General features: G+C 40.5%; 1 protein-coding gene across 1 annotated transcript in view; it reads left to right on the top strand.

The window, feature by feature from the left end:
* LOC106602715 (microsomal triglyceride transfer protein) overlaps positions 1 to 13,980 on the top strand; it is a 42,698-nt gene that overhangs the window by 5,615 nt on the left and 23,103 nt on the right. Inside the window, exons 4-10 of the mRNA XM_014195517.2 lie at positions 1,279 to 1,386; positions 1,822 to 2,078; positions 2,427 to 2,577; positions 2,989 to 3,146; positions 3,548 to 3,716; positions 9,312 to 9,419; positions 9,974 to 10,186. Coding sequence (XP_014050992.1) covers positions 1,279 to 1,386; positions 1,822 to 2,078; positions 2,427 to 2,577; positions 2,989 to 3,146; positions 3,548 to 3,716; positions 9,312 to 9,419; positions 9,974 to 10,186 — 1,164 coding nt within the window. The remainder of the gene's footprint in view (positions 1 to 1,278; positions 1,387 to 1,821; positions 2,079 to 2,426; positions 2,578 to 2,988; positions 3,147 to 3,547; positions 3,717 to 9,311; positions 9,420 to 9,973; positions 10,187 to 13,980) is intronic.

Raw genomic sequence — 13,980 nt, 5'->3', positions numbered from 1 at the left:
TGGACTGTACATATTGTAACTAAATGTATCTCATAGTATTACAAACTATAATAAGTGATTACATGCACTCACCGGACAGTTTATTAGATACACCCATCTAATACCGAGTCGGACCTCCCCTTTGCGTTCCACAGGAATGTTTCACAGGGATGTTGGTCCATGCTGACGAGATGGCATCACACAGTTGATGCAGATTGGACGCCTGTTAGCTTGCATGATTCATGCCATTCTTATTGGCCCACTCTCATCAACAAGTTGTTTTCGCCCAAAGGACTGTCGTTGACTGGATGTTTTTATTTGTCGCACCATTCTCTGTAAACCTAGACACAGTCGTGCGTGAAAAACCCAGAATACCATCCTCAAAGATGCTTAGGTCACTTGTTTTGCCTATTCTAATATTCAATCAAACAGTAACTGAATGCCTTGATGCCTGTCTGCCTGCTTCATATTACAAGCCACGTGACTCACTGTCTATAGGAGCCATCCATTTTTGTAAACAGGATGGTGTACCTAATAAACTGTCCAGTGAGTGTAAGATAATGAACGACTGACAAGATTTTGAAACGTTTGTGATAATGGTGACCTTACGGTGACGATGTGTTTGTTTTTACTACAATGTGATCTATTGTTTGCAACCTTTGTACTTCTGTATTGTATTTAAGACTTTTTTTTCCTGTAATCTCTGCAATGTTAGACATGGTTTTTCAAATAAAGCTTTCTATCTCTCTTGAGTTGATAAAGGCTGAATATGGACAAATAAGGTTAAAGAAGGTTAGTCTTTAACAAATATAGTAAATAAAGCCTAATCAATCTAGTCATTTAATCTAAGCCTCAAAGTGTGATTTACAGTATGATGCCCTGAGTTGAGTGGAATATGCTGGGAAAGTGAATAAGACATTTGTTTGATAGTGTCTGACTGCAGAATTTGTCTTGGGTTGCGTTCCTTGCCATGGGCATTCCTTGACAAGAAAATGGCACTCATATTGGCCCCTGCTCAATGCCATGTGCATACCTTGCCAAGAAAAAAGGAACTCCCTCGCAAGGAACACCCTGAAGATGCAGTTTACAGTCAGACCCTATGTAGTCAGACCCTTTTCCAATTGTTGACATCTCATCATTATCTGAGGCACTTAGATAATATTAATCTGAGGAAACTACAGCTAATTTCACTGTTCCCTGTCATTTGACTCGTGCATTGTTACTATGCACACTTTCAGCAAATAAGAACTCACTTTCGTATCGTATTGACTTGTTTGTTGTTCCATTCCTCTGTTTCAGGTGAGCAGCTTTTACTGCTATAAGGCGGAGCCTGCTTCCATTAAGAACTTGAAGAGGGGTGTGGCCAGCCTGCTACAGGTGCAATGCAGATCTGGGAAGGTCATAGAGGTAAATGAGATCTAATACATATACAGTTACAGGTAATCATGGAAACATTTAAATGTTTTACTCTACAGTCCTATTTTAGCAGACACTTACTAAGAGAAATTACTTTTGAGTAAACAAACTCAATTGGTTACCAATTGGGAGGGTACATACACCACCGTGTACTAAATTGGGTGTATGTATGATTTTTGTTTCAATGATTCCTAGAGAAACCAAAAAGTAATTATAAGTGGATACTCATGTAATTGCCATTTTATCATGTCATCAAAAAAATACCAACTAAATAACGCACTGTAAAATACAATTTTACCAAACGCACAGTTGTAAATTTGTACTGAATTCTCAATGTAAATCATTCAAACAATTGCTTAACTGTTTTTCAATGGTTTTCTGTATGAGTACTTTGTTGGCTGACTGATCTGTCTGGTCTGGGAACAGAATGACGTGTCCGGGAGGTGTACGGTAGAGTATAAGGCTGCCCAGGGCCAGGTGACAAGGACCAAGGCTTTGGAGACCTGCAAGACCGCAGAGACCGGCTTCACCACCTACATTCAGGTCCTGGGCGTGAGTGGGGAGTCCAGCTCTGTCACTGTTTTCACCCTGGAGGATGGCTTCATTAAGTCAGCCATAGCCAAGGAGACTCACATCTTAGCAGTCAATGCACGCCGCACCACCGCTGCTAAAATAGTGTCCAGGTAAGGTTGGCACAAATCAAATGTTATTTGTCATATACGCCGAATACAGCAGTTGTAGACCTTACCATGAAATTCTCACTTACAAGCTCTTAACCAACAATGCAGTTTTAAGAAAAATAAGACACAAGGGAGTCAAATGGAATGTTAATGGTGAAAAAAAATCTTGTAAACTTTGAGGCAATAGTTTATTTTCTTCTACTTTTGTTTACTACATTAATTCAACACATGCATTTTTCATTGTGAAAGTAATGTTGTTTTTTCACTTATTGATTGAATAGGCTTTCTGAGAACATCAATAGCAAGGAACAGAAACTGATTGATGGATTTGTTCGTTTATGTTGTCCTCAGGCAAAGCTTGACGCTGGTTGCAATTGAGACTGGGCCGTTTGAGGCTGCGGGGAAGAATGTTGCCAGTGTTGTCAAATCACTGGATGAGAAATTGTTTGCTGTTGGTGTGGTAGCTGAGAAGGTCAAATCCCAATGCAAGGGCTGTCAATCGGTGAGTGGTTGTGAGAAGCAATAAAGAAAAGAAATTGCTTCAGGTTGTTGTCAACCTTGGACACTGACTTTTTCCTCTGAAAGGTTCCAATATAACCTATCTTCAATTCAGCTTTTACATTGATGGTATTTACTGCCAAAACAAATGCTTAAAAAATTACTCTTTGCTAAAGAATAATTAAAAAGGGCAGAGCAGGGCAAAACTATGCTTGCCTGATTGATTGCTGGAATGGTGCTAGAATTAAATTATCAGAGTACGTGGTGTTACAATAGTGTGAAAAGCTGCCTTTATTAGTAGTCTGCATTTACCAACACTCTACCACACTGTTGATACATGTCCTTGCTGACCAAACATTTAAATAAGACATTACTATTTTTCCTTTCTTTTCCTTTTCTCTGCCCATCCCACTAGCTGTTTGAGCACTGGCAAGCAGTCCAGAAGCAGTTTGAACCAGATAGCTTGTCTAAGGCCATCGCTCCCCGAAGCTTCCTGGCTCTCATCCAGAGCATAAGGAAAGCCTCCAAGGACGAGATCCTCCAAGTGCTGAAGCGCTCCAGCAAGACTGCCCTGTAATCCCTATCACTTTCCCACCTCTCTGTCTCTCTCTCCCTCCTTTTCATTCTCTTTCTGTCTGCCTCTTTCTCTAGCTCTCCTCTTTTTTTCTCTTTTTGTATTTCCCGCTTCATTCCCTTTTTCTTCTCTTTATTTTCACTTCTCTTCTATCGCTCTTTCTCTTCTTGATCTCTCATTTTCTCCTCTTTTTCTGTATGTGTCTTTTTTTCTCTCTCTCTCAGGCTTTGATGCTTTCTTATGAGATGTAGAGACTCCTCACCCCGTTTCCTTGCTATCAGTCTCTCGCCCCATGTTTCTTTGGGCCAGAGCCACATAGTTAACTATATAGGGAATATGGTACCATTTTAGATATGACTTCTGTCTCACCGCCTCTCTCCAACTCTCTTGGGGTCTGCAGACCTCAGGTGGTGGACGCCGTGACCTCGTCCCAGACGCCCGATTCCTTGGACGCCATGCTGCAGTTCCTCAACTTTGCCGACCCCAAAGGCCTGGTTCTGCAGGAGAGGTTCCTGTATGCCTGCGGCTTTGCCTCGCACCCCAATGAGAGAATGCTCCAGGCTTTGATGGTGAGTGGCCAATGGCTGCCTCTTGCTCAAACTCTACATCTTAGGGTGCCTTCAAATCAAAATAATTAATATCATGTCCAACACAGTAGGATGGGGAGAAATTCTTTGGTAAAAAGTCAGTTCAATGTTTTCAATTGTTAGACAGATTTCTTATTTTATTTAACCTTTATTTAACTAGGCAAGTCAGTTAAGAACAAATTCTTATTTACAATGACGGCCTACGCCAGCCAAACCCAGCCAATGGGCCAATTGTGCGCTGCCCAATGGGACTCCCAATCACAGCCGGATGTGATGCAGCCTGGATACAAACCAGGGACTGCAGTGATGCCTCTTGCACTGAAATGCAGTGCCTTAGACCTCTGCGCCACTCGGGAGCCCCAAAATGCATCATTGTGACTTCTGACGGACAGCGCTACACAACACTGTACACTCCCCCAACGCACGGCTCCCAATGAAAATCATTGACTTACTATGTTTTTTACGTATCCATTTTTTTCTGGTTTGAAAGCACCCTTATGCTCATCATCAGGGCAATATTCAGTAAGAACATTAGCATAATGTTTTATAACTTTACATTTTAGTCATTTAGCAGACGCTCTTATCCAGAGCGACCTACAGTTAGTGCATTCATCTTAAGATAGCTAGGTGGGACAACCACATATCACAGGCATAGAAAGTAAATATCTCCTCAATAATGTAGCTATCACTAGAGTCAGAGCTAGAAGGGGGGGGGGTGTCAAGTGCAAGTTTTGATACATTTATTTATTATATATACAGTACCAGTCAAATGTTTGGACACCTACTACTTCAAGGGTTTTTCTTTATTTTTACTATTTTCTACACTGTTGATTAATAGTGAAGACATCGAAACTGAACAAATCAAAATCTATTTTGTATTTGAGATTCTTCAAAGTAGCCACCCTTTGCCTTGATGACAGCTTTGCACATTCTTGGCATTCTCTCAACCAGCTTCACCTGGAATGCTTTTCCAAAGGTCTTGAAGGATTTCCCACAAATGCTGAGCACTTGTTGGCAGCTTTTCCTTCATTCTGTGGTCTAACTCATCCCAAACCCTCTCCATTGGATTGAGGTCATCTGATGCAGTACTCCATCATTCTCCTTCTTGGTCAAATAGCCCTTACACAGCCTGGAGGTGTGTTTTGGGTCATCGTCCTGTTGAAAAACAAATGATAGTCCCACTGAGCGCAAACCAGATGGGATGGCGTATCGCTGCAGAATGCTGTGGTAGTCATGCTGGTTAACTTCTATGGGCTACGTGGGATGCTACCGTCCCACGTATTCAACTATCAACTACCGTCCCACACTATTCAACAGCCAGTGAAAAAACAGAGCGCCAAATTCGAAAACAACAAAACGTCATAATTCAAATTTCTCAAACATACGACTATTTTACACCATTTGAAAGATAAACATCTCCTTAATCCAATCACGTTGTCCGATTTCAAAAAGGCTTTACGGCGAAAGCATAAAGTTAGATTATGTTAGGACAGTACATAGACAAAAAATTACACACATTTTCAATGCAAGGACAAGCGTCACCAAAAGCAGAAAACCAGCTAAAATTATGCACTAACCTTTGACAATCTTCATCAGATGACACTCCTAGGACCTTATGTTAGACAATACATGCATTTTTTGTTCTATCAAGTTCATATTTATATCCAAAAACCCCATTTTACATTGGCGTGTGACGTTCAGAAAATGTATTTCCCCCAAAACTGTTGAAACGGTGAAACAGCACAACAATTTACAAAAATACTCATTATAAACGTTGATAAATTAATAAACTGTTATTCAAAGAATTATAGATTAACATCTCCTGAATGCAACTGCGTTGACAGATTTCAAAATAACTTTACTGGGAAAGCACACTTTGCAATAATCTGAGTACTGCGCTCAGAAAAAAACATCAGGCAATTACAGGTACCCTCCATTTTGGAGTCATCTAAATGCATAAATAGCATTCGAAATATTCACTTACCTTTAATAATCTTCATCAGATGACACTTCCAGGAATCCCAGGTCCACAATAAATGTTGTTTTGTTCGATAGTTCGAAGTTTGTTCATAATTTATGTCCAAATAACTCCATGTTGTTTGCGCGTTCAGTAAGCTAAACAAAATGTAGGACGGGCGAGGAAAATGTCACGACGAAAAGTCAAAAATAAGTTCTATTTACGTTCGTTCAAACATGTCAAACGTTGTATAGCATCAATCTTTAGGGCCATTTTAACTTCAAACTTCAATAATATTCCAACCGGACAGTTGCAATGTCTTGAAAAACGTTTTGGAACACAGGTCCCTTCTCATGTGAATGCGCGCAATGAACGCATGTGATTTTCTGAGTCACTTACTTCCCAGCCTTCTCGTTCGGTCTGTGTTTACCGCAAAAGCCTCAAACAACTTTCTAAAGACTGTTGACATCTAGTGGAAGCCTTAGGACGTGCAAAATGAACCCTAACTCACTGTGTGTTAGAAAGGCAAGGACTTGAAAAAACTACAGGCACCAGATTTTCATTTCCTGGTTGTATTTTTCTCAGGTTTTTGCCTGCCATATGAGTTCTGTTATACTCACAGACATCATTCAAACCGTTTTGGAAACTTTAGAGTGTTTTCTATCCAAATCTACTAATAATTTGCAAATATTTGACTTTGGGCCTGAGTATTAGGCCGTTTACTCTGGGCACGCTTTTCATCCAAAAGTGAAAATACTGCCCCCTAGCCCAAACAGGTTTTAAGTGTGCCTTGAATTCTAACTAAATCACCGACAGTGTCACCAACAAAGCACCATCACACCACCTCCTCCATGCTTCACTATGAGAACTACACATGCGGAGATCATCCATTCACCGACAGTGTCACCAACAAAGCACCATCACACCACCTCCTCCATGCTTCACTATGAGAACTACACATGCGGAGATCTCACAAAGACACAGCGGTTGGAAATAAAAATCTCAAATTTGGAATCATCAGACCAAAGGACAGATTTCCACCAGTCTAATGTCCATTGCTTGTGTTTCTTGCCCCCAAGCAAGTCTCTTCTTCTTATTGGTGTTCTTTAGTGGGGGTTTCTTTGCAGCAATCCGACCATGAAGGCCTGATTCACGCACTCTCCTCTGAACGGTTAATGTTGAGATGTGTCTGTTACTTGAATTCTGTGAAGCATTTATTTGGGTTGCAATTTCTGAGGCTGGTAACACTAATGAATTGATCCTCTGCAGCAGAGGTAACTCTGGGTCTTCCTTTCCTGTGGCAGTCCTCATGAGAGCCAGTTTCATCATAGCGCTTGATGGTTTTTGCGACTGCACTTGAAACTTTTAAAGTTTTTGGAATGTTCTGGATTGACTGACCTTCATGTCTTAAAGTAATGATGGACTGTCATTTCTCTTTGCTTATTTGAGCTGTTCTTGCCATAATATGGACTTGGTCTTTTACCAAATAGGGCTATCTTCTGTATACCACCCTTACCTTATCACAACACAACTGATTGGCTCAAACACATTAAGAAGGGAAAGAAAATCCACAAATTAACTTTTAACAAGGAACACCTGTTAATTGTAATACATTCCAGGTTACGACCTCATGAAGCTGGTTAAGAGAATGCCAACAGTGTGCAAAGCTGTCATCAAGGCAAAGGGTGGCTACTTTGAAGAATCTTAAATTTAAAATATGTTTTGATTTGTTTAACCTGTTGGGGCTAGGGGGCAGTATTTGCACGGCCGGATAAAAAACGTACCCCATTTAATCTGGTTACTACTCCTGCCCAGTAACTAGAATATGCATATAATTAGTAGATTTGGATAGAAAACACTCTAAAGTTTTTAAAACTGTTTGAATGGTGTCTGTGATTATAACAGAACTCATATGGCAGGCCAAAACCTGAGAAGATTCCATGCAGGAAGTGGAATTCTGATTTGTGTAATCACCTTCAACACTTTGCCTATGAAACACACCGTGAGTTATAATTCATTTAGCACTTCCTAAGGCTTCTACTAGATGTCAACAGTCTTTACAAAGTGGTTTGAGTCTTCTCCGGTAAAAACTGACCGAACGAGAGGCCTGGAAAGTTGGTCATAGGGGGAGGGCCATTACCACTATGACGCGGGCACCTATGGGTACCCTTTTGTTCCGAAACGTTTAGTAAGACAATGCAAACGTCCGACTTGAATATTATTGAAGCTCTGATTGAAAAAGGCCCTAAAGATTTATGTTATACAACGTTTGACATGTTTGAACTAACGTAAATATATATTTTTTACACATTCATGACGACAAGTCCCGCGCGCTTCAGTACATTATGAGTAGCCTTCGGAACGCGTTAACAAGAAGGAGCTATTGGGACATAAATTATTAACTTTTTCGAACAAAACTACACTTCCTGGAAGTGCCTTCTGATGAAGATAATCAAAGGTAAGGGAATATTTACAATAGTATATTTGATTTTAGATGGTTCCAAGATGGCGCTAACCTGTATCGCCTAGCCTATTTTTCTGAGCATAGCACCTCGTTTATTGCAAAGTGTGATTTCCCAGTAAAGTTATTTTTAAATCTGGCAATGCGGTTGCATTCACGAGATGTTAATCTATAATTCTTTGAATGACAATATTACATTTTAACAATGTTTTCAAATAGTAATTTTGTAAATTGTAGCGCTGTTCACCGGAAGCATTGAGGGAAAATATTTTCTGAACGTCACGCGCCGATGTAAAATGCTGTTTTTATATATAAATATGAACTTTATCGAACAAAAAATGCATGTATTGTGTAACATTATGTCCTAGGAGTGTCATCTGATGAAGATTGTCAAAGGTTAGTGCTGCATTTAGCTGTGTTTTGGGTATTTGTGATGCATGCTAGTTGCTTTGAAAATGGCAGTGTGATTATTTTGGGCTGGGTACTCTCCTAACATAATCTAATGTTTTGCTTTTGCTGTAAAGCCTTTTTGAAATCGGACAACGTGGTTCGATTCAGGAGAGGTGTATCTATAAAATGGTGTAAAATAGTCATATGTTTGAGAAATTGAAGTTATAGCATTTATGAGGTATTTGTATTTCGCGCGACGCGATTCCACTGGCTGTTGACTAGGGTGGGACGCAAGCGTCCCAGGTTCCCAGACAGGTTAACACTTTCTTTTGGTTACAACACGTATGGAATAATGTAATTTCATAGTTGGGATGTCTTCACTATTATTCCACAATGTAGAAAATAGAAGAGAAAAAAAAGAAAAAAAACCTTGATTGAGTAGGTGTCCAAACTTTTGACTGGTACTGTAAATACTTTTGAACCTTGCCATTTGAAAATGTTTTCTCCATACTGATCATGACCCAGCGCTCTCAATGCACCCTTCATGACATTGCTGATTGTAGCATTTCTGTGGCTCAGTCTAAATATGTCCCGTGTTGCGTTAAAGGAAATAACATACAGAATTTGTGGGGCAGTTGTTTCTCCTTCTCTTAGATGTTGTACCTACACTCAAATGACTTCCAAAATTGCAATTTTATTTAAAATCATGTTTTTTGGGGTACTGTATGATGATAAATCATATGATGATAATGACACATTGTTTTTTCAGGACATTTCAAAGGGCAAGATTGGCAGTAAAGACATCAAAGAATCGGTGGTGATCATCATGGGTGCCATTGTGCACAAACTCTGTCAAAAAGGAGGTTGCGAGCTACCAGTGAGTAAAGTTATCGAATATGTTTAGCCCGTGTCTGCAATGAGGGGAGTTGTACACAACCAATTCTTAAAGGGATTAAAACATTATTTTTACTTCATATTAATAATCTCAAGCACCACCCCCAACGTCATCAAATGTGAAAATGGCGTTTTTCTATGTTTCATAGTTCAAAAGATGGAGGAATATAAGTGTTTCCGGTGACGTCATCTTGTTGTGCATCATATGATTTTAACCAACTATGAGTAGGCATTGTCTCGATGAATATGAAGTAAAATGTGTTTAAATGTCCCTTTTAAGCAATTGAATCATCTTCAACCAAGATAATACTGATTAGACTTTTTTAACTGAGCCATGTGTGACTCTATTGGAATGCAAGACTGGAATAGTGAAGTGAAACAGTAGTGAGAGGTAGCTGTGTCTGATAGTTTGAAAATATACAGAAATGATCCCTCTATGATCCTGTTGTGAAATGCACCAAAGAAAGTCACAATTTCTTAAAAGGAACTATACAATGGCTGATTTATGGTGTGTGTTTTGTCCCATGTCCAACGTAGACTGTGGTTGAGGTAAAGAAGATGATTCTGGAAGGCCCCTACAGTACACAGGTGGAGTCAGACATTCAGATGTACCTGCTAGCGCTGAAGAACTCCCTTCTGCCCGAGGCCATTCCCCTGTTTTCCAAATATGCTGAGTCGGAGGTCGGGGCATACTGCACCATCTCCCTCACAGCCCTGCAGAGATACGACGTCGCCCTCATCACAGATGAGGTGAGGCCATTGGCCAGACATCCATTCATGAGGGAAGCTGGATTGCCATTGCCAGAGCCATATATTTAGATATATTTATCTTATTTCGATATACACTGAGAGTACCAAAGGTATATGGACACTTGCTGTAACTTAACAAATTGTGGAAAAAGTCAAGGGGTCTGTATACTTTCCGAATGCACTGTATATACTGTTGTATGTACACTGCATTCGGAAAGTATTCAGACCCCTTGACATGCCCACATTTTTTCCGCTACAGCCTTATTCTAAAATATATTCAATTGTTTGTTTTCCTCATTAATCTAAACACAATTCCCCATAATGACAAAGCAAAAATAGGTTTTTAGAAATGTTAGCTAATTTAATTTATATAGAAGTTGGAGATTTACATACACTTAGGTTGGAGTCATTAAAACTCGTTTTTCAACCACTCCGCAAATTTCTTGTTAACAAACTATAGTTTTGGCAAGTCGGTTAGGACATCTTTGTGAATGACACGTAATTTTTCCAACAATTGTTTACAGACAGATTATATCTCTTATAATTCACTGTATCACAATTCCAGTGGGTCAGAAGTTTACATACACTAAGTTGACTGTGCCTTTAAACAGCTTGGAAAATTCCAGAAAATGGTGTGATGGCTTTAGAAGCTTAATTTGAGTCAATTGGAGGAGTACCTGTGGATGTATTTCAAGGCCTACCTTCAAACTCAGTCCCTCTTTGCTTGACATCATGGGAAAATCAACAGAAATCAGCCAAGACCTCAGAAAAGAATTGTAGACCTCCCTAAGTCTGGTTCATCTTTGGGAGCAATTTCCAAATGCCTGAAGGTACCACGTTCATCTGTAGAAACAATAGTACGCAAGTATAAACACCATGGGACCACGCAGCTATCATACCGCTCAGGAAGGAGACGCGTTCTGTCTCCTAGAGATTAACGTACTTTGTTGCGAAAAGTGCAAATCAATTCCAGAACAACAGCAAAGGACCTTGTGAAGATGCTGGAGGAAACCGGTACAAAAGTATCTATATCCACAGTAAAACGAGTCCTATATCGACATAACCTGAAAGGCCGCTCAGCAAGGAAGAAGCCGCTGCTCCAATACTGCCATAAAAAAGCCAGACTACGGTTTGCAACTGCACATGGGGACAAATATCGTACTTTTTGGAGAAATGTCCTCTGGTCTGATGAAACAAAAATATAACTGTTTGGCCATAATGACCATTGTTATGTTTGGAGGAAAAAAGGGGAGCCTTGCAAGCCGAAGAACACCATCCCAACCGTGAAGCACGGGGTGGCAGCATCATGTTGTGGGGGTGCTTTGCTGCAGGAGTGGTGACAAATAACCTATTTATTATCTTTCTGACATCTGTGGTATGTTTCAGTTAAAGGTCTCCGCTGTGTAAATTTTCCTCTTGTAATGCGTTGGAGACATTGTACATAGTTGTAAATAAATATCCCAGGACGTTTTGCACCCTCCTCTTTGTACTAGTTGGTGCAATTCACAAAATAAATGGCATCATGAGGGAGGAAAATAATGTGGATATAATGAAGCAACATCTCAAGACATCAGTCAGGAAGTTAAAGCTTGGTCGCAAATGGGTCTTCCAAGTGGACAATGACCCCAAGCATAGTTCCAAAGTTGTACAAAATGGCTTAAGGACAACAAAATCAAGGGATTGGAGTGACCATCACAAAGCCCTGACCTCAATTCCATAGAACATTTGTGGGCAGAACTGAAAAGGCATGTGCGAGCAAGGTGGCCTACAATCCTGACTCAGTTACAGCAGCTCTGTCAGGAGGAATGGGCCAAAATTCACCCAATGTATTGTGGGAAGCTTGTGGAAGGCTACCTGAAACATTTGACCCAAGTTAAACAATTTAAAGGCAATGCTTCCAAATACGAATTGAGTGTATGTAAACTTCTGACCCACTGGAAATGTGATCAAAGAAATAAAAGATGAAATAAATCATTCCCTCTACTATTATTCTGACATTTCACATTCTTAAAATAAAGTGGTGATCCTAACTGACCTAAGACAGGGAATCTTTACGAGGATTAAATGTCAGGAAATGTCAAACTGAGTTTAAATGTATTTGGCTAAGGTGTATGTAAACTTCTGACTTCAACTGTAAGTCTTCTTAGGTGTGACTCTTAGCACACCTGTATTCGCGGAGTTTCTCCCATTCTTCTCTGCAGATCCTCTCAAGCTCTGTCAGGTTGGATGGGGAGCATCATTGCACAGCTATTTTCAGGTCTCTTCAGTGATGTTCGATGGGGTCTGGGGTCTGGGCTCTGGCTGGGCACTCAAGGACATTCAGATACTTGTCCTGAAGCCACTTCTGCGTTGTCTTGGCTGTGTGCTTAGGGTGGTTGTCCTGTTGGAGGGTCAACCTTCGCCCAAGTCTGAGGTCCTGAGTGCTCTGGAGCAGGTTTTCATCAAGGATCTCTCTGTACTTTGCTCTGTTCATCTTTGACTTGATCCTGACTAGTCTCTCAGTCCCTGAAAAACATCCCCACAGCATGATGCTGCCACCACCATGCTACACCGTAGGGATGGTGCCAGTTTTCCTCTAGACGTGATGCTTGGCATTCAGGCCAAAGAGTTCAATCTTGGTTTCATCAAACCAGAGTATCTTGTTTCTCATGGTCTGAGAGTCCTTTGGGTGCCTTTTGGCAACTCCAAGCGGGCTGTCATGTGCCTTTTACTGAGGAGTGGCTTCTGTCTGGCCACTCTACTATAAAGGTCTGATTGTTGGAGGGCTGCAAAGATGGTTGTCCTTCTGGAAGGTTCTCCCATCTCCACAGAGGAACTGTAGAGCTCTGTCAGATTGACCATGGAGTTCTTGGTCACCTCCCTGACCAAGACCCTTCTCCCACAATTGCTCATTTTGGCTGAGCGTACAGCCAGCTCCAGGAAGAGGTGGTTCTAAACTTCTTCCGTTTAAGAATGGAGGCATGGAGGCCACTGTGTTCTTGGGGACCTTCAGTGCTGCAGACATTTGTTTGGTACCCTTCCACCGATCAGGGCCTCGACACAATCCTGTCTGGGAGCTCCACGGACAATTCCTTGGACCTCATGGCTTGGTTTTTGCTCTGACATTCACTGTCAACTATGGGACCTTCTATAGACAGGTGTGTGCCTTTCCAAATCAGGTCCAATCAATTGAATTTACCACAAGTGGACTCAATCAAGTTGTAGAAACATCTCAAGGATGATCAATGGAAACAGGATGCACCTGATTTCGAGTCTCATTGCAATATGTACAGTAAATAAGGTATTTCAATTTTTCTTAAATACATTTGCAAACATTTCTAAACCTGTTTTTGCTTTGTCATTATGGGGTATTGTGTGTAGATAGCTGAGAATTATTACTTTTTTAAATCCATTTTAGAGGAAGGCTGTAACGTGACAAAATGTGGGAAAAATCAAGGGGTCTGAATACTTTCCGAATACACAGTCGTGGCCAAAAGTTGAAAATGACACAGATATTAATTTTCACAAAGTTTGCTGCTTCAGTGTCTTTAGATATTTTTGTCAGATGTTACTATGGAATACTGAAGTATAATTACAAGCATTTCATAAGTGTCAAAGGCTTTTATTGACAATTACATGAAGTTGATGCAAAGAGTCAATATTTTGAGTGTTGACCCTTCTTTTTCAAGACCTCTGCAATCTGCCCTGGCATGTTGTCAATTAACTTCTGGGCCACATCCACATCTAAGCATTCTTGCAATGCTTAGAGTTTGTCAGAATTTGTGGGTTTTTGTTTGTCCACCCGCCTCTTGAGG

The sequence above is a fragment of the Salmo salar genome, chromosome ssa04, assembly GCF_905237065.1.
Source record: "Salmo salar chromosome ssa04, Ssal_v3.1, whole genome shotgun sequence".
NCBI classification, from domain to species: domain Eukaryota; kingdom Metazoa; phylum Chordata; class Actinopteri; order Salmoniformes; family Salmonidae; genus Salmo; species Salmo salar.
Note: the sequence above shows the minus strand (reverse complement) of the source record. Positions and strands in the feature narration are given on the sequence as shown.